Source organism: Cynocephalus volans, chromosome 1, assembly GCF_027409185.1.
Source record: "Cynocephalus volans isolate mCynVol1 chromosome 1, mCynVol1.pri, whole genome shotgun sequence".
Lineage (NCBI taxonomy): Eukaryota > Metazoa > Chordata > Mammalia > Dermoptera > Cynocephalidae > Cynocephalus > Cynocephalus volans.
The window spans coordinates 122,812,812-122,834,015 of record NC_084460.1 but is presented as its reverse complement, the minus strand read 5'-3'; the positions used below and the strand labels follow the sequence as shown (position 1 = coordinate 122,834,015).

Sequence of the window (21,204 nt, the reverse complement as noted above, 5' to 3'; positions counted from 1 at the left end):
AAATAAGATTAATTTTTTTTTAATTGTCTCTGGTTTCAGTATGAGGAATGGTCTGAGGAGAGAGGGCAGGGGGTGCAGAGAGACTAGGGTAGAGGCTACTGCAACTATGGAGGTGAGAGAGAGATGGGTAATGCTGACTAAAGGAGGGCTGCGAAGAGAAACATTTGGATGCCAGATATTTAGGATGTAAGTCACTGAGTCACAAGAAACCACTCAAGAGAGGCAATCAAAATGACTCAGAGGTTTCTGGTGTAAAGAGCCTCACAGATATTGTCGCTACTGATGATAATGTTCATACTCTTTGGCCCAATAATTCTCCTTCCAGGAAGCTATCCTAGGGAAATAATCAGAAACTCAAAGTCTGTTTGCAAAGATGTTCACTGCAGTCTTATTTAGAAATTTAAAACTCACAAGCAATAAAGCTTTTATAAAAATAAAACTCATGGGCCGAGCCCGTGGCTCACTCGGGAGAGTGCAGCGCTGGGAGCGCGGCAACGCTCCCACCGCGGGTTCGGATCCTATATAGGAATGACCGGTGCACTCACTGGCTGAGTGCCGGTCATAAAAAAAATAAATAAATAAAACTCATAAGCAATCTAAACAATCGAAATAGGAGAATATTAAAATAAATTATCACACTACCAAACAATGGGATATTAGGTAGCCATTTAAAAGTCACATTTAACATCAAGAGAAGCTGCTCAGAATAGCTAAGTAAAAAGAAGCAGGCTGTGAATATTAATACAACTTTATACAAAAAGGAAGGGGGACAGTAAGAAATTGGTTAATGAAAAAACAGCTAGTTAGGAAAACTAATCTCTATTGATGTACAACTGAGCTAGTTATCTATAATTAACATTAATCTACTGCATGTTATCAAATGGCTAGAAGAGAGATCTAATGTCCTCAACACAGAGGAATGATTATGTTTTGTAATGATAAAAATGTTAACTATCCCAATTTGATCATTGTGCATTGTACTCAGATATTGGTATTCAACTCTATACCCCACAAATATGTGTAATCAATTACATTTTAATAAAAATAAATAAATAAAATAAAATAAAATACAAAAAGTCCTGGAGAGACATACATCAAAGTATAACTAGTGATCACCTCTGGGTAGAGGAATAGGTTTTTTTTTTTTTTTTTTTTTTTTGTCAATATACATTGTGGTTGATTATTGTTGGAGGAATAGGTATTTTTAATTTCTTTGGTCCTTCTCCTTTTTCAATTTTCTCTACAATAAAGGAGTCACTTTTGTTTTTAAATTATTTCTATTTTTAAATAACATGTTGAGCACTACTATGTGTTAGGCACTATTTTAAATGTTTTGAGAATATGAAAGCATTTAATCTTGAAAATATTTCTAACATAGAGAAAAGTTAATTGGCTCGCCCAAAGTCACACAGCCACAATTTGAACTCATGCAAGCTGACTCCAGAGTCAAGCTCTCTTATGCCATTACCCTATACTGGCTGTGGAAATATTGCATTTACACTCAGAGACATAACTTTAGAAAGAACGATTATCAAGATGACCACGAAATGGAAAAAACATTTGAAAGTCATACATCTAATAAGGGTCTAGTATCCAGAATATATAAAGAACTCAACAACAATATGACAAAAACCCCAATTAAAAAATGAGCAAAGGATAGGATGCTCCAAAGAATATATACAAATACAAATATACAAAGGATAGGATAGTATTCTCCAAAGAATATATACAAATAGCCAATACACACATGAAAAGATGCTCAACACTATTAGTCATCAGGGAAATGCAAATCAAAACCACAATGAAATACTTCCCATACACTAGAATGGCTATCAGCAAAAAAATGGAATAAGTGTTAACAAAGATGGGAAAAACTGGAGCTCTCATACATTGTTGGTAGGAAAGTAAAATGGTGCAGCTATCTTAGAAAACAGTTTTTGGAGTTCCTCAGAATGTTAAACATAGAGTTATTGTATACCATATGACCCAGCAATTCTACTCCTAGGTATATATCCAAGAGAAATGAAAACATATATCCACACAAAAACTTGTACACAGATGTTCATAGTAGCATTATTCTTAATAATCAAAAAGTGAAACAACTCAAACATTCCTCAGCTGATGAGTGGATAAATGTACATATACATACAACAGAATATTATTAGGCAATAAAAAGCAATAAAGTACTGATACATACTATGACATAAATGAACCTTGAAAACATGAGAAGTGAAAGAAGCCAGGCAAAAGGCCAAATATTGTGTGATTTCATTTATATGATATGTCCTGAATAGGCAAATTCACAGAGACAGAAAGTAGATCACTGGTTGCCAGGGGGCTGGGGGTAAGGCAGAATGAAAAATGATTGCTTAAGGGGCTCTGGGTTTCTTTCTGGGATAATAAAAGTGTTCTGGAATTTGATAGTGGTGATGGTTGAACAGCCATATACTAACAACCACTGAATTATATCCTTTTAAATGGCTAAAATGCTAAATTTTATGTTGTGCGAATTTTATTTGCATAAAAAAAGAATAAATTGTCTTTACTAAAAACTCATAGTAGTTTCTCACTAGTTTTTTACTTTCTTTTTCTTTTATGCTTAAGTATTAACTTGAAAATGTCAAATTACTTGGCCTCATCTATAAAATGGGATAATAATAGTACTGTCCTGAGAAGGTTTTAATATTAAAAGAGTTAATACATCCATACATTGCTTAACGACAAATTCATTACATTATAAGAAATGTGTTGTTAGGCGATTTCCTCACTGTGCTAACATCATTGAGTGTACTTACACAAACCTAGGAGGTATAGCCTACTACACACCTAGGCTATATGGTATAGTCTATTGCTTCTAGGCAAACCTGTACAGCATGTTACTGTGCTGAATACTGTAGGCAATTGTAAAACAATGCTAAGTATTTGTGCATCTGAACATATCTAAACAGAAAAAGTACAGTAAAAACACAGTATTATAATCTTATGGGACCACCATCATATAGCCATCAATGATCAAAAAGTCATTATGTGGCACATAACTGTATGTGTAAAGCCCTCAGAACAGTGCCTGGCACAATAGCTCCCAATAAATGTTAGCTATTAGTAGTAGTACTGTATTTTGAGTCTAACCAAGATGTGAGAAAAATTACAATTCCTATTTTTCTCCAAATTAGAGTCTAACAGACACTTAAGTGTCAGATTTATTTGACTAAAATCAAGAAAAGCACAATCTGATTTTTGTTATTGCTACTGGTCTAGCATGTAACTTTAAAGTAAAATAAACAGGTCTGTGATTACAATGAGATGTCAAAGAGTTCCAGGTACATTAATCCGGTCCAAGGAGTACAAGGTAGTTCTAGACCCAAAAACTAAATAATTCTGGGAGATATACTACAAGGTCAACATGAAAGAAAGAAGCTTGGAGCAGCCAGAAGGGAAGCTGGGGAATTTTCTAGTTCTTCCTGAGCTATTAACAGATATTCATAAGCCACTTCACCTCAATGCTCACAACACTGTGAATTTGTGGACCACCACTTACCCATATTGAAATACAAGCTAAACAGCAGACAATGGTTATGGACTCCTTTAGGTTAGAAACAGCACTGTTTCTCTATATTAATTTTTAGAGTTAATGGTAATTACTTTATCTGACAATAGGGAAAAAAAATCGAAATATTAGAAGTCTTCAGGCAAGAAAACGAAGCAGGCAAAATCTATTTGTTTAAGAGAATTTAAAAACCAGCCTTACATACATTTCATGTTGGTGCAATGCAATACAGGTCAGGCAGCTGACAAAGCAAAGGGATAAAATTATCACCAAGACTAAGCACTATAAATAGTGCCTGAAGCAACAAGTAAAAGGACACATTCTACATGAATAGAAAGTGGAAGGGACTATTAGATTAGTATTGGTCTTTTTCAGTCGCATGGGAACATAAATAAGAGCACATTAACAAATATCTATTAAGTGTCTACCACTTTCAATGAACCACGATAACATCTAGCAATGTACATACTATTTGATATACGAACAAATACATTTTGTATGGGGTTATAAACTTGCAAAGGAAAAAAATACACTCTGAAGTAAAGTGTTTTTCCTTTGCCATCACAGCACAACAATCAACACCAAAGACCAACTCCTGTGACCAAATGTGTGGAGATTTCTCCACCAGCAAGCAAGCCAATTTTGCAGTGGACACGAGCTAGGTATCCTCTAATTCAATTCAATTCTGACACTATCTACCTGGAGATAGCGTCAGATCCCACAGGTTGAGGGCTCAGTCCTCAAGACTGTTCACCTCCTTCCCCCATAGTTGGATGCCAGTCATAAGCTACAGGTTGTTTTAGCTGGGCTTTTGATGGACTGGCTATAAACTGGGGTTCCCACAACCCTCTCCCTTGGGTTTGATCAATTTGCTGAGTGGCTCACAGAACTCAAGGAAACAGGCACTTATATTTCCTGGTTTATTATAAAGGCTATTAGAAAGGATACAGATGGGGCCGGCCTGTGGCTCACTTGGGAGAGTGTGGTGCTGATAACACCAAGGCCATGGGTTCGGATCCCTGTATAGGGATGGCCGGTTGGCTCAATCGGGAGAGCGTGGTGCTGACAACACCAAGTCAAGGGTTAGGATCCCCTTCCTGGTCATCTTGGGTTTTTATGAAGACTTAGTTACACAGACATGACTTTTTAAATTTTTTACTGAAACATAATTGATTATATATATTTTTAGATATTTGTGGGGTACAGAGTTGACTATTAGTATTTGTGTATAGTATGTGATGATCACATCAGGATAGTTAGCACATTCATCATTACAAAATGTACTCATCCACACTGGCCAGTTGCCAAAAAAAAAAAAAAGTACGTATTCTTGTGTCCATTAACCAATTTCTCCCTAAGTCCCCTCCTCCTCCCCTTCCCCCTTTTAGTAACCACAGTTCTGTTCTCTCCTTCTCAAAGTTCAGCATAGTATTGTGTTTGTTGTTTGTTTCTTTCATCTGTTCTTTATTTTTTAGCTCCCACTTATAATAGAGGACATGCAGTATTTTTCTTTCCGTGTCTGGCTTATTTCACTTAACATAATTTTCTCCATGCTCATCCATGCTGCTGCAAATGACAGATTTCATTCTTTTTTATGACTGAGTAATATTCCACTGTGTATATATACCATTTTTCTTTATTCAGTCATCTGTGGATGGTCATTAAGGTTAGTTCCATATCTTGGCGATTATAAATAGAGCTGCAATAATATGGGAGTGCAGGTTTACATTCAACATGATGATTTCTATTCCTTTGGGTATATAAGTAGGGGGATTGATGGATCATATAGTAGTTCTACCTGTGGTTGTCTGAGAAACCTCCAACTGTTTTCTATAACGGCTGTACTAATTTACAGTCCTGTCAACAGTGCAGAAGGGTTCCCCCTTCTACATATCTTCACCAGCATTTGTTATTCTCTGTCTTTTTGATAATAACCAGTCTAACTGGGGTGAGATGATATATCAATGTAGTTTTTTTTTTTTTTTGTCTTTTTCATGACCGGTACTCAGCCCGTGAGTGCACCGGCCATTCCTATACAGGATCTGAACCCGTGGCGGGAGCATCACTGCGCTCCCAGCGCCACACTCTCCTGAGTGTGCCATGGGCTCGGCCCTCTCAATGTAGTTTTGATTTGCATTTCCCTGATGATTAGTGATGCTGAGCATTTTTTCATGTATCTATTAGCCATTTATATGTCTTCCTTTGAGACATGTTTATTTAGCTACTTTGCCCATTTTTTAATCAGATTGTGTTTTTTACTGTTAATTTGTTTGAGTTCCTTGTATATTCTGGATATTAATTCCTGGCCGGGTGCAGTTTGCAAACATTTTCTCCCACTCTGTAGGTTGTCTTTCCAATCTGTTGATTACTTCCTTTGCTGTGAAGAAGCTTTTTAGTTTGAGATAATCCCATTCGTTTATTTTTTCTTTTGTTGCCTGTGCTTTTGGGGTCTTATTCATAAAGTCTTTGCCCAGTCCTACATCCTGAAGTGTTTCCCCTATGTTTCCTTCTAGTTTTATACTTTTGGGTCTTATATTTAAGTCTTTAACCCATTTTGAGTTGATATTGGTTATCTAGTGAGAGGTATGGGTCTAATTTCATTTTTCTATATCTAGATTTCCAGTTTTCCCAGCACCATTTATTGAAGAGGCTGTCTTTTCCCCAATGTATGTTCTTGGTGCCTTTGTCAAAGATCAGTTTGCTAAGCACATGGATTGATTTCTAGGTTTTCTGTTCCGTTCCAGTGGTCTGTTCCATTGTTCTTGTGTCTGTTTTTATGCAAGTACCATGCTGTTTTGGTTACTACAGCTTTGTAGTATAATTTGAAGTTAGGTAGTACAATGCCTCTGGGTTTATTTAGAAATGATTGATTAAATCATTGGTCCCTGGTGATCAACTTAACCTTCAGCCCTCTACCCTCCCCTTAAGTTGGGACTGGGGCTGAAAGTCCTGTTGTGGGTCTTTCCTGTGACCAGCCCCCATGCTGAAGCTACCTAGGGGCTGCCAGCCATCAATCAATTCGTTAGCACATGAAAAGACAGCACTTTGGAGATTCTAAGAATTTTAGGAGTTGTATGCCAGGAGACAGGATGAAGACCAAATTTAATATATTTCACGATTTTATATATTTCACAATATCACAAAACGATAGACTGTTTCATATGAAAACAAAAAACAAAAAACCTTGGGCCAAACTGTTCTTCCAAACTTTCCAAAAAATTTTCCTGTCCATACAATGAATGGTCAAAAAGAGGATGAGAAATAAAGGATTCTCCAGAGATAAGAAAAACCACTGCTGAGAAGGTGGGAATGCTATTATAGAGACATTATTGTTATCATTACTTATAGTCCTACCTGTGTCTGTGCTCTTCATTCCCATTCTGAATCGTATCTGCTTACCATAAAGGACCTTAGAAAGGTGTTTAGCATTCCAGTGGCTTGCTGGCCAATCAAAAACCATGTTATAGAAGATTGCAGGTTGTTGTAAACACATTATAATTTCTTTTGCTTTCTCTGGCATAAAAGGTTTGACATGTTCATCTAGGGAGAGAACAGAGCAATACATAACTATAAAGTTATTTTGTACTATACAAAGAAAAAGCAGCTAATATTATTTATTATGGCAAATCTTTCTGTGCAATTATACAAGGGTACTTCAAAAAGTTTGTGGAAAAACAACTAAAAGATAAGAATCTTTCCATGAACTTTTTGAAGTACCCTCATACTGCATTTACACTTCATTTACTACTGCTTATATAAATATTTGGCCTCAAAGGATCATAATTCTTAAATAATTTTTCTCATATTAAACTTTAAATGTTTAAATGTTGGTAAATATTTACAATTTTCAATGTTAAAAACAAAACTTAAGTGTTTAAAAAAATGGTTTTCCTAATACTTCTTTAAATTTAAAATGATGCAATTTTTTGAAAGTATTCTTCCCTATACAGAGAATTATGTAAGAAATGCTTTTGGGAACTACTCTACAGCAACTAGAGCTGCTGGAGTCAGCAACAATTCTGCATGTTATATCACGTGTTTATGCCAAAAAGAATATTAATAGCAGTCAACCTGGGAGGTAAGAAATTATTTTTATTGCAATTTTAAAAGGATAAATGATATGCTAAGGTGGCAATCAATGTGAATCCTTGGTTTCAACTACATCTATAAACAGTACAGGGGATATGTACAAAACAACACTGTGATGAAGTACTTTAATAAGTTTCACAGAATCACAGAATGTTAATGCTTGATAGGATAGTAAAGATTAGTTTTTTTTTTTTTTAATAAAAGAACAAGTAAGCTTCTCTTTAAAGACATCTTAAGAGGTTAAGCTTTTCATGAGGGTTAAAAAATGCTTTGTACTCTGACCCTCAAAACATATATTTATGATTCTCAAGAACAATTAGCTAACCCTCTATTTTAATCTGTAATTATACTTAATTAAAAAAATTAAGAGAAGCTCATAAATAATCCAAATTCCTCTACCACCCAAACTTCTTCTAAACTGTCTGATAAAGGGAAGAGGGATGGGGAAGGACTCATCACAAGAACTCGAGTAATTTGTGATTGTCTGAAAGTAAGGCCTGTTTTTAAAGAAAATGAAAAGTTAAATCAATTTGGCCTCTTTTCTCAGACAAGGGCAAATACTTGGAATCCTTTCCTAAACCCTCGGTGACAGTGAGCAGGCTATGAGCCCTGTGCAGCTGACATTTGAGAATCATCTGTTTGTTACCTTCTACACAGTCATCACTCCCAAGTGAGAAGATCAGCATGGATGCCTAGAAGGGCACAGAGCTGGGGAATACACAGAATGAGGAAGAGAGAATGCACCCTTAGGTCTCAACGTAAAAGAAGCCCTAAGTTTGTTTTTAAGCGACCTTAATGTGTTAAAGAGTCCAGTAAAGGATAACATTATGTGACCAGGAATAAATTTTGTCTTTCCTTGAGATGGTTGTTTTTTTGTTTTTTTCACTTTTGACATGTATAACAACTTTATACTCAAGTTCTTTATACAAACTGGCCTACAAATGTTAAGTACGAGGTTACCTAGATTTCAGTGCACCTAATCTTCCTGGACTTGGTGTACCTGAAATCCGGGTGTATGAAAACAAATAAGCCACATTTTTTTTATTACACATGCTTTTTTAAGTTTTGCTAGACTATTGTAGGGGAAGTACAATTTCTCCTCTACCCTCTTAGGGTCTCCGGCCAGGATGACATAGGACAAGTTAACAGGGGGAAAGCAAACAAATTTTATTTAGTAATTTTTACATGTACATGGGAGCCCTCACAAGAAAAACGAAGACCCAAAGATGCAGTTAGAGCCTAACTCTTGTATGCTAGGTTGGAAAAAGAGTAGTAAATTGTGAAAACGTGATGAGACAGAGGGGTTGGGCTAGAGCAGTTAATTGTGGAAAAGTGACTAGGAAGATAAGGGTTTAACAAGGTTGATTTGTATGGATTTCTCTCAGTCTTGACTCCCCATTTCTGGTTCTAAGAATGTCCTCCTTTCTCCTGGTACAGAGAGGACACCTTTCATATGGAAGTTTTATCTCCTGCTTTCGGAAAGAAAATGGAAGGTCACAGGGCCCTTCTTGCATATGCTGTGTTTTAATGCCTTTAACTCAAAATAATCAATATGCCAAAGCAGCATATTTGGGGGTGGCATACTTTGATCCCCCTACACTATGAACAGCTACAATACATTCATAACATACAGTACTCTGTTAATAATGGCATATAAATTGGAACCATCCTTCAGAAAATAACTAGGAAAATAAAGCAAAAATCTCAATGAACAAAATTAATCTTAAACTATACATGTTTATATATACTATATACAATATACACATACACACACAGTGTCTACTACCAAATTATAACACCTAAAAATATGAACCTAATGCCAAAGTAGAAAAATATTTACTAAATTATGACATAGCAATACCATAGCATATCCATTTGTAGTGGATTGAATTGTGTCCCCCCAAAACTCCCTGAAGCTTGAATTGTGTCCCCCCAAGTTTTATGTATTAGAAATTTAGTACCCGCTGTGACTGTTAAGAGAGTGGGAGATCCTACTACAGTAATTGAAAGGTGGAGCCTTGAAGAGGTGACTGGGTTGTAGGACCCTGCAGTAGTGAATGAATTAAAAATGGTGGTCAGGGGTGTGGTTCTGAGGGCTTTAAAAGAAGAGAGTCTGTCTCTCTTGCTCTCTCTGCTCTCTGTGCTTCCACCATCTTGCAATGTGAGACCCATGGGTCACTGCCACCACCACCAGATGGACTTTGGACTTCCCAGCCTCGGAAACTGTAAACAATAAATTTTGTTTTCCTTTATAAATCACCCAGTCTCAGGTATTTCTGTTATAGCAACACAAAAAAGACTAATAAACCATTAAAAACAAAAATAAGAGCTGTACAGAAATATGTAGAGATGTAGGATGGGAAGGGGGAGTAGGGAATGAGATTGACTCAGAGAGATATTGCAATAGCCAAGTAAAAAGTGTGATAATAGGTTCCGGTCAAGATGGTGGAATAGAGGTCCCCAGCATCACTCTCTCCCACAAATCAACCAAATTTATAACTATAAAAATGTGACATCAGCCAAGCTGGGGCTGCTGGAGTTCAGGGGAAGAGGACAAGAGACCTACAGAGTTCACGAAGGTGGGAGAAACCACGATGAGAGAAAGAAAAAGCTGTTCTGAGCATTTTGGGCCACGGCTGCTTTAAGGCTCGAGCTGCTGAGCGCATGGAGCAGGAGGCGGTGGAAGCCGCAGCTGTGCCCTTCAGATGGAGTTACTTGGAGGCAGCAGGAGAGAAGAGGACAGCAAGACCACTAATAGGTTTCCCATGGACCCACACAGGAGTGAGGAGCCAGAACAGCTGAAAAAGGGGAACCATTCAGAGGCCGGTGAGTCATCACAAGGGACCAGTGTAGGGCCCATCCCATGGGAAGTGTTTGGAGCATGGGCAGTGGGCAACATGGGAACACCAGGAGAACACTGGGACACAGCAAGGACAAGCTACCTGCCCCCCATCAGCGCAGGACCACTCAGAGGAGACTGGTCTGGAATGCAGAATTGCATGGGGTGCAGTTTGATGAAAAAACTCAGGTCTAGATCAGAGATTCTATACAACACAGATCCACCTGGTCTTTGGAGAGCAGGAAGTACCTATAAGGTCAAGCATTAAACCCTGAGCTGCACAAAAAGCCTTCCCTAGGGAAACAGCAGCAAAGTAGCAATTTAAGCAACCACACAGCTCAAGTACTGGTTCCCACAGGAAGTTCCCCACATGTTAGAAGCAAAGGACAAAGAATTAGTTCTGGCCCAGGCACACTACCAGCACCTTGGGGCCTGCCTGGGAACCGGAGGCTTGGATTTGGGGACCAGACACCACTCCCACTTCCAGGCTAACTGCGCCAGTGCCTCGGGGCCAGCCTGGGGACCCGAGGCACAGAGAAGGGGACTGGACGCCTCCCCCCGACAACCAGGCACACCAAGCCAGCACCTTGGGTCCTGCCCAGTGACCCAAGGCGTGGAGCCGGGAACAAGGCACACCGCGCCAGCACCTTGGGATCCACCCGGGGACCCAACGCAAGGAGAAGGGGACCAGACCTCTCTCCCACAACCAGGCACACTGTGCCAGCACCTCGGGGCCTGCCTGGTCCAGAGGCATGCAGAAGGGGACTGGCCACCTCTCTCACAACCAGGCACATGGCACCAGCACCTTGGGGCCTGCCCAAGGACGAGAGGCATGAAGAAGGGGACCAGACACACCCCACAACCAGATATACTGCCAGTGCCAAGGAGTATACCAAAAACAGCGCCTCCACGTGGGTGGCCCAGCACAGCCACCACAATAAGCATGGCTGCTGCATAAGCGGCTAGATGCCACAAGCACCATGCTGATGGTCCACCAACCACTGGAGTGCATTGACACAAGGAGAGTTACCAGCAGAGACAAAGAAAAGAAGAGGATGTCTCTTTCCACAAAACCCATTTCAGAGTGACAGAAGCAGCATCTGCTCTATGATAATATGGGGGACCTGATCACATCTCTCAGCATTTGACAGATCATCTAGGCAACAAATTAACAGAGTAACCATTATTCTTTCAGAAGGAGAGAAGAAATCTAGGGCAATTAGAGGGGGGAGGGGAGGAAATGGGGGAAGGGGGAGAGATTGGACAAGGGGCATAAAGAATAATTACGATTTGTAACAATATATATGCTAGTAATATTGATTTAATCAACATATCTGAATGTTCAACCCCCAAAATATTTATAATCGATTTTGATTCAATAAGTTTTTTTTTTAAGTATAATAATAAGACCCTGAACAAGGGGTAGCAGTGAGGAAGGCAGAGATGGTAGAGATGGAGAAATACTAAGAGAATAATATTAAAGACTATTACAACCAGAGAGGTGGGGTAGGAGTCAGATGCAGCCAAAAAAAAGACTGAAGTTTCCAGACTTGGTGACTTGCCATAAGAGAAAAGTCAGGAGTAACAATTTATTCTGTTGCGAAAATTAAGTTTGATTTTGAACGCAAGCATCATAACAATTCCATATATTTACTTGTATAATGCTCTCTTTTTTTATATAAATACCATTGTTTTTATTTTCAACTTGGTTTTGGCATTGTCCTATAAATACCTTTGATTTATTTATGTATTTATTTAAAAATTTTTTAAATTATTTTTACATTCTAAGATGTTGTGGAGCAGTTGGGGGGGAGGGGGTGAAGGGAGGAGGAGTAAGGAGAGGAAGCACAGTCGTCGACGCCTGTAGCACCCCCTCATTCTGGCAGGGGAGCCCAGGGGGCTTCCTGCAGTGGCTCAGTCTTGGCTGGGCTGGATGTGGACTTTGGCTGAGGCCCTTGGCCCTTCTCACCCTGGCTCAAGATCCCCCCAGGGCACTTCCTACGGCTGCTCAGTGGTCCTCGCATGGCTAGATGTAGACTTGGTCGGGACGGGAGGGGAATAGCTGAGGCACTCAGCCCCCGACTGCCCCAGCTTGGGAGCCTGGGGCACTTCCAGCAGCGGCTCAGTGGTTATCACTGGGCTAGATGCAGATACCAAGGGGATGTGGCTGAGGCCCTCAGCCCTCCTCCAACCCCAGCTTGGGATCCCGGGGGGCGGGGGGGAGATTCCAGTCCTTCTGGGTTTTATAGGTGTTCTTTGGTGGTGTTAGACCTTTACTGTTTAATATCAGAACTTTGTCTCTGGTCTGTGGGTATTTCTGTTTTTTCTTCCAGTTCTGTGTTGGATTATTCACTATTCCCACCACTTAACCCTGCACTGGAACTAATTTGTTGTCCTTTGCATACTTCTAAAATGGGCTTCCTGTGGGAACCAGCACTTGAGCCCTGTGGTTGACCTAAATTGCTGCTTTGCTGCTAATACTCTGGGGAAGGCTTTTTGTGCAGCTCAGGTTTTAATTGTTACCCTTGTAAGCACTTGTGGGTCTTGTGAGGTCTGGTACACCTGGGTTGTGTGGGAACTCTTGTCTGGGCCTGAGTCTTTTCATCAAACTGCACCCCCTGCAGTTCTATATTCTTGACCAGTCTCCACTGAGTGGGCCTGTGCTGACTGGAGGGCAGATCAGCTGTCCATGCTGTGCCCCAATGTGCCCACGGTGGGTCTGTCTTCCCTACTGCCTGCACTCCAAATTTCCCATGAGACAGGCCATGAGCAGGTCCCTTGCGATGACTCACTGGCCTCTGAGTGGCTCCTTTTTTCAGTTGTCTGTGGCCCCTCACTCCTATGTGAGTCCATGGGAACCCTGTTAGTGGTCTTGCTGGCCTGGGGGCTACCAAGGCCCTCTTCTCCCCTGCCGCCTCCAAGCAACTTCATATGAAGGGCACAGCTGTGGCTTCTGCCAGCTCCTGCTCCTTGTGCTCACCAGGGCCAGCTTTGAAGTGGCCGGGGCTTGAAACCGTCAGATCGGTCCTTTCTTTCTCTCATTGTGGCTTCTCCCACCTTCATGTATTCCATAGGTCTCTCTTCCTTTTTCCCTGGACTTTAGTGGCCCCAACTTGGCTGTCATTGCTTTTTAATAGTTGTAAATTGGTTTGACTGTGGGAGAGGGTGACACTGGTTACCTATTCTGCAATCTTGATTAGAAGTCCCATATAATGCTTTCACATGTACTTTTATGTACATTAAAATAAAGGTTTCATCAAACTCTATAAGAAGCCTGTAAAACACAGACAGAGAAGGTATTTTATTTCCATTATCTAAAGGAAGAATTAGAAGCTCAGATGTTGGATGAACTGGAAGTAGACACCAGGTGCTCTGATTCCAGGTCCAGTGCTTTGTCCACTGTACAATCCTACTTCCAGAGAATTAAAACTTTAAGACTTAACTAGGGCCTAAGACTCAGGAGACAGAGTATAACCTGAAAAGATAAGCAGGTTCAGGAAGTCTAAGATCAATTCATAGATAACAATCCATGTGTGCTCTGGAGAGAGGAATGTTTTGGGGAGTGTGTGTGTGTGTGTTGGGAGTGTGTGATGCATTGCTTGGTCACACTTTAGTCAGGCTTCTGAATCTTCTGCTAGGCCCTTCTGATCACTTCCTTGTAAAATCTAGTTTTAGCAAATAATCTTGCTAACTCAGTTTAGCAAGAATCCCCATCCTCAATGTGTGATCATCCTCCACCATCCCCCAGGTGATGTCTGACCACCCTGGTTTGTCTTCAGCAAGAATCCTGTTAGATCAGTTTAGCCAGAATCCCCCTGACCCCTGATCTTTCCATCCACTTTTCCATCCACAAATGTTCTTTGGCTATATATTCCCAATTGCCCATGCTGTATTCAGAGTTTAGCCCAATCTCTCTCCTCCATTGCAAGACCCCATTGCAGTGGTCCCTATACCTATTGCAATGGTCCTGAATAAAGTTTTCCATACCATGCTTTAAAAAGTGTCATTGAATAATTTTTTCTTTAACACCTACCTACCCAATACTCATTCTTTTCTTCCTTACTAACAGAACTTTGGGCAATGGGAGTGGCTAAAAAATTATATTTCCCAGACTTGTTTGCAGACAGCAGTGGCCAGAGATCTATCTGGATATTGCCAAGTCAGTCTTTTTGCCCTTATCTTCCTCTCCAAAATATGGAAATATATGTCTGGAAAGCAGACATAAAGGTTAGCCACTTTGGGAGACAAAAAGAAAGGCCCAGGAAATAGCAGCCTTGGCCAAAAGAATGCAAAGATGTCTATCTTTGTGCTACTGAACCAACACCTGCAAACTTACACCTCCTGAATCCTTTTACATAAAAAATAAACCTTTATAGTCGAGACTCTGTTATTAGTTCATAACTGATATAAAACCTTGCCTTCTGAAGCTGTCATGTGCAAGGACAACCATATTCTCCCTATAAAGTGCCCTGAGGCTTTGTCTAGATGAATCATGGCTGGTCTGACCTACTGTAGGATTCTTTCAGTTCTAGGGTTGTAAAAGATTCAGCCTTTGAATATTTTGCTTATAGAACTCTAAAGGGCAGAGAAAAACAGAAGTACCAGTCTTTTGGGGGTTGGGGTTTATATATTCTGCTTATGTTAAACCAGAGCCAATAGATCAACAAGGCTTTAAACACATATTCCCCAAACAGTTATCATATTTGGGTAGACTTATCTGGCTAGCCTTCTACAAATATGTACACAGGCAGTAGTAACAAATGAGTATTGTTCTGACAAAACAGCTTCAAAGAAGTATATACATTTTTTCTCTAACATAATGTTAAATTTTTTAAACATTTACTTAACGATCTGATCTAAAAATCCCAGACATCCCAGAGATTATTTAATGGGAGATCTCCAAACTAAAATTTTCTGAGAGAGCACCTGATCTAGTGACTGGTATATATTAAATGTCCAAACATTTGCTAAATGAATGAAATGTGCTATTAAAGTGCATGGAAAACAGAGCAGTAGGATATTTACCATTAACAGGAAATTAGTGTATTTACAAAATTTCAGGGCCATCAGTGAAATAAAACAAACAGCTGGTTGTGAGATAAAACTTATTTGGTTTCTGATGGTTTAATCAACAATAAACTGGGTCATTAAATTAACAAAATTTAAGTGTTACAATTTCCTTTAAAGAAGAATGCAATGCTATGTCGTGTTAATTAAACAGCCTGGATGCACCCAGTCATTCCATGCCAGGAATATTTGCAAAGAGCTATAAGAATTCTGAAGTAACCTCAACAGCCTTTAAAGGATAAGTGTATTTAGGTCTAAACTTGCAGCGCATAGCAGTTTCTAAGTCATCAAACTGCTGAAAAAACACATTAGAGATCTAGGTGTTGCACAACAGTCTTTCCTCCCTCCAAACATAGCATATTATTCAATTAATTTATTACAACTTTGATTACAACTAATTCTTTGGAGATAGTGAAATACCATGAAAAAGCAAATTGCCTTTTTCTCAGTAATTTTTTTTAACTGATGCAAAGTACAGATAATTTAAAAGCTAATTCCTCTGAATTTGCCAGAATCTGGCTTCAATCAATTTATACCTGGCCTGAATTTGTACCTGAGATTTAGAATTTAAGACAAGAATAAGGAACATTTACCAAGTTCCAGAATACTCTCCAAATATTGATAGAATTTAACAAAGACAAAGATCCTGAAATTGAAATTAACTTGTCTCTCATGTCAGATATAATTTTAACAAAAATTATAGATATTAAAAATCTCTCAGAAGGTGACATGAGTAAGTCAGAAGTTACAATACAGAGAATCACCATAGTGATACAGCATGAATAAAAAACTGGGTCCTAGCCTGGTGAGATAATTTATTTCTGAATATATACACACAAGTGTATGATGTTTCATCGAACTGACAACTATTGTATACACATATAAACAATGTTAAATCTGCAGTGGTAAGTAGATATTAAGGTAAAAAATAATGATTATTTGGGCCATGTCAGAAAAATCCTTATGAGATCATGGAAGTACTATCTCACAAAATGACTGTATTAGCACTGTACTAAAGACTGAATGGCAAAACTTACACCAAATATAATTTTTCATTTTTTAGCCACTATTTTAAAATGTCAATACAAACTAAGAAATTCTCCTGAAAGAAAAGACAACACTTAAGAAAAATGATGAATAGTCATAAACCCTTTGAATTTCAAGGACTAGAAGGTGGTCCTTTGCCACTGAAGAAACCACAAAGGTTAGTGCTGAGGCTGTTGACATAACCTTGTCAATACCAATGCTTGGGTAGTCAACACCCAAGACGGTTCAGCCTGGGCACCTGCCACAGGTACATGCTGGATGGTTACCAAGAGTTCCTGAGCCTTTTAGCTTCTTCCCATCCTCTTACAACTTACAACTCTTGCCCAGTTAACTCAGAAAATTTTTCTTTTCCTCAAAAAATGGCTCATAAAAAATACTTACAAATTCAAAAGTAATACTGGTCTTAAACCTAAGGCAAGGGAAAGTAAAGCTATATTTTAAATGGAGTTAACACTAGAAAGAATATTGTCTCAAATACTAAAGCTCTTTACAATGCTCCAAAGTATCTTCAAAATTTCAAACAAAATGTTTCCAAGTTTCTAACAAAATGTTTCTAACACTAGCTTCCTCTAAGTAAATTTTCCACAGTTCAAAATAAACTGGTTATTTCTTCTTACTTTTCGTTTAATATTCAGCAGCAGGATCTTGAAGAAGTATTTGCACACACTTGTTCATAGCAGCACTACCATAACAGCCAAGTGGTAGAAGCAACCCAAGGGTCCACTAAGAGATGAATAGATAAGCAAAATGTTTATACATATAATGGAGTATTACTAAGCTTTAAAAAGGAAGGAAATCCAGTCACATGCTACAACATGGATAAACCTTGAAGACATTATGCTAAGTGAAATAAGCCAGTCACAAAAAGACAAATACTGTATGATTCCATTTATATGAGGTATCTAAAATGGTCAAATTTATAGAAATTGAAAATCAAATAGCAGTTACCAGGGGCTATGGGGAGAGGGAGAAGGAGAGTTATTGTTTAATGGATATAGAGTTTCAGATCTGCAAAATGTAAAAGTTCTGCAGATCTCTTTCACAAAGATGTAAATCAATATAATGCTACCGAACTGTACACTTAAACTGGTTAACATAAGTTTTATGTAATGTGTTTCTACCACAGTAAAAAATATTCAATAGTGTTGTTTTTCTGACATTCATCACTGCCGAACATAAAGTATTTTAGCTACACTATGAATTATACATGTGCTCTAGCATGGGAATTTTTGTACTTTTTGAGGTTAGACAGGTTTTTGCTCTTCTTTAAACTCCTCCATCCCCACCCCTTTTTACAATGAGAATGAAAATGACATGGAGAATATGGTGTCTCCAACAGAATAGGAGTAAATCCAGTTATGTCAGAGTGCCAGCTCTATAGGAAACTCACATCTGTATAACTCTGGAATGAGATATTTCCCTGGAATAAGATATTTCCTCCAGATACACTGGAAGAAGAGTTGGGGGTATAGCTCAGTGGTAGAGCATTTGACTGCAGATACACTGGAAGAAGAGTTACTAAGAATACATTCTTCTCTTCGTCAAGGCATTAATAGCCTGGCTATAGCTAAAAATATGAGAGGCCAACAGAAAGGAATATAATAACCTTCAGCCTCAAAGAATTACATTTTTTAATCTCACTAAATGCTTCAACCAATGTGCAGTCCTGGAAGTAACATCTCACATTCAGAATTTAAACAGATTCTTAATAATACCTAGTTCCATGTTTGTTTTTAATAATTTCCAAGCTGTTACTTCAAACTAAAAATATCACATCCTTGAAGGCAAGCCTCTTATCTACTTAGAGATTAGGACAGTGCTTGGCATAAAACTATGCTAAATAAGTTTTTTTTTCAATCTGAATAAGAATTCACACCTCATTTTTGGCAAAGTATAAAACTTTATCGAAACTAACCACTTGTTTTCTCCACTTTTGCATATGCACTATTGAGCATAGCCAGAAATATTCTCAAAACAAGGAGCTCAGTTCCACAATTTCACGCTCACCTCCACTGGATCCCTTTCCTGCTCCCAATTACTTTATCTTAAAATAAATAAATTCTTATTTTATTTATAACAGTCACTAACTGACTCTTCCTAACCACCCTCAACCCTACAGCAACCATTCCAAAGCTTCCTCACTCTCAAATCCCCAATACTCTTCTCCACTTCCTCACTTTTTTTTTTTTTTTTTTTTGTGACCAGTAAGGGGATCGTAACCCTTGGCTTGGTGTTGTCAGCACCACGCTCAGCCAGTGAGTGCACCAGCCATCCCTATATAGGATCCGAACCCGCGGCCTCGGCGCTCCCAGTGCCGCATGCTCCCGAGTGAGCCACAGGGTCGGCCCCACTTCCTCATTTTTGATCTTGATCTATCTTTCTCAGAGGACTGAAACCCATGATATCCCTCTTCTTCACTTCAACATTTCTGTTTTCACCCTCCTCTTCTCTGGATTCAGTGGACAGAATATCCCTCCTTCTCACCTGCATTCTCTGTCACCATTTCCACTCTAGTAGGACCAGTCTCCTCACCTTCCTCCCCAACCTCCCCCAAACATACCTTGGATTTTTCTCTTCTAACTTCCACTTTGGCCTCACTTCACCAGAAATGGCCTCTTCCATCCACTTCCACATTCAAACTGTACCAAACCTTCAAGAAACTACTCTAGGAAGCACAGACCAACCCATCTGTATTAGTTTTTTCTCCTCTCAGCACCCCAAAGCACTTAATGTGTACAATACTTACATCATAACTAACTGCATCCCACCTTGTGGATATATCTTATACTACAACTCTTTTTTCTGTGTCTTTTCCCCCAAAAGATGATATTTATAAGCTATTTTAGGGCAAGAACTGTCTTCTACCACACCTTATGAGAGTCCCCCATTTACAGTGTGCACTCAAATATTTTTTGATAATAGAGTGGATTTTTTGATATTAGATATTTGATATTAGATATTTTTTGATAATAGTTTGCTCAAAAATGAACTTTTCTATCACTCCCATTGTATTCATCATTGTACTGAATGTACTGATCCTTTCATTTCAATTTATTTAATGTATGTATTTTTCTTACCCTTTGTTCATATAAAACTTTCTCTTACAGAATATATCCAAATTCTTTTCTGTCAGTTTCAACATCAGTCAGTCACCATAGCTGGCTCTTTGTATCAATAATAAAAATAGCCACTATTCTTGAATACCTAATTCCTGCCAGACACTCTGCTAGATAATCTACATATAGTACCTTTAATTTTCACAATAATCATGCATTTTACAGAGGAGGAAACTGAGGCTCAGAGGGATTAAGTACCTTGTCCTCCAGCTTTTCTCCCTTCAATCTATCCTCTACCCCTTAGCTAAAGTGATCTTCTTAAAACCGAATCTGATCTGCCTACAGCTCTTCAAGGCTTCCCACTGTCTTAAATTCCAAGCTCCTTAACTTGGCATAAGGTGACCTTCAGGATGCCTCTTTTCTCATCACTCTAAACCAACTGCTTTCAGTTCTTGGACCATACCATGCTCTTTCTCCTCTTGCCTCTGGACTTGGCACAGAGCTCCCTTATTCATTCACTCAACAAATATATATGTATTTTTTAATTTTAATTTTTATTGAATCAAAATTGATTATACATATTTTTGGGTTTCAACACTGTGATATGTTGATCAATCAATATTACTAGCATATATATTGTTACAAATTGTAATTATTCTTTACGCCCCTTTTCCAATCCCTCTTCATCCCCCTTTCTCTCCCCCCTACCCCCTCTAATCACCCTAGATTTCTTCTCTCCCTCTGAAAGAATAATGGTTACTCTGTTGATTTGCTGCCCAAATGATCTGTCCAATGCTGAGAGGCATGATCAGCTCCCCCAATACTATCATAGAGCAGATTCAACAAATATGTATTAAGTACCTACTATGTGCCTGGCATTGTACTTGCTGCTGGGCACATGGTGGTGAATGAAACAGACCTAAGTCCTGCCCTCAAGGTATTTAAGGTCTAATGGAAGAGACAAATAATAAGTACAATAATTACAGATTGTGATAAGCAAAATGACAGAAGCAAGACATTGTACAAGGGAGTCTTCAAAAAGTTCATGGAAAGATTAGTATTATCTTGTAATTAAATTTTTTTTATGAACTTTTTGAAGCACCCTCATATTATAGAACAGCTAGGATTGGGGAGTGGAGGAAAATCCACAGTGATTGTTTTAGACAGTTTGGTCTGGCAAAAATGTGGCCATTTTCATTTTCTACTGAACTCAATTTGTACAGGACTTCTTCCAGCAAAGTTCAGCCATATAGGAGCAGGTGCACAAAGGGGAAAAGGTTGGGTTCATCCAGAGTAAGAGTTTGGCAGAATAAAACGCAGGGAAGGAAAAGAAAATAGTGTATTTTCAAGGGACAGCTTATAACGATAAACTAAGACATGCAGTTGAAACTAGATAAAGGGATGCTGTGGACAGAAAATGGAAGGACCAAAGGATTGGAGATATAGATGAAGTTTAAGAATATCTCCCTTGGGTACTTAAGCAAGTGAATTATAAAGGCAGAAGAAAATAGTAATTAGTAGAAGGTTATAATTTGTTTCTTTTGCTTGGAATGGGCATC

At 38.8% G+C, this 21,204-nt stretch overlaps 1 protein-coding gene across 3 annotated transcripts in view; it reads right to left on the bottom strand.

Moving 5' to 3' along the window:
• Nucleotides 1-21,204, bottom strand: part of HSPBAP1 (HSPB1 associated protein 1) — a 53,583-nt gene that overhangs the window by 29,897 nt on the left and 2,482 nt on the right. For 2 of the 3 annotated variants that reach the window (XM_063112573.1, XM_063112581.1), the window contains exon 2: nt 6,947-7,087. In XM_063112573.1, the coding sequence (XP_062968643.1) occupies nt 6,947-7,087 (141 nt within the window). Of the gene's footprint in view, nt 1-6,901; nt 7,088-21,204 lie in introns of all 3 variants that reach the window. The other variant, XM_063112569.1, reaches the window with a different exon arrangement.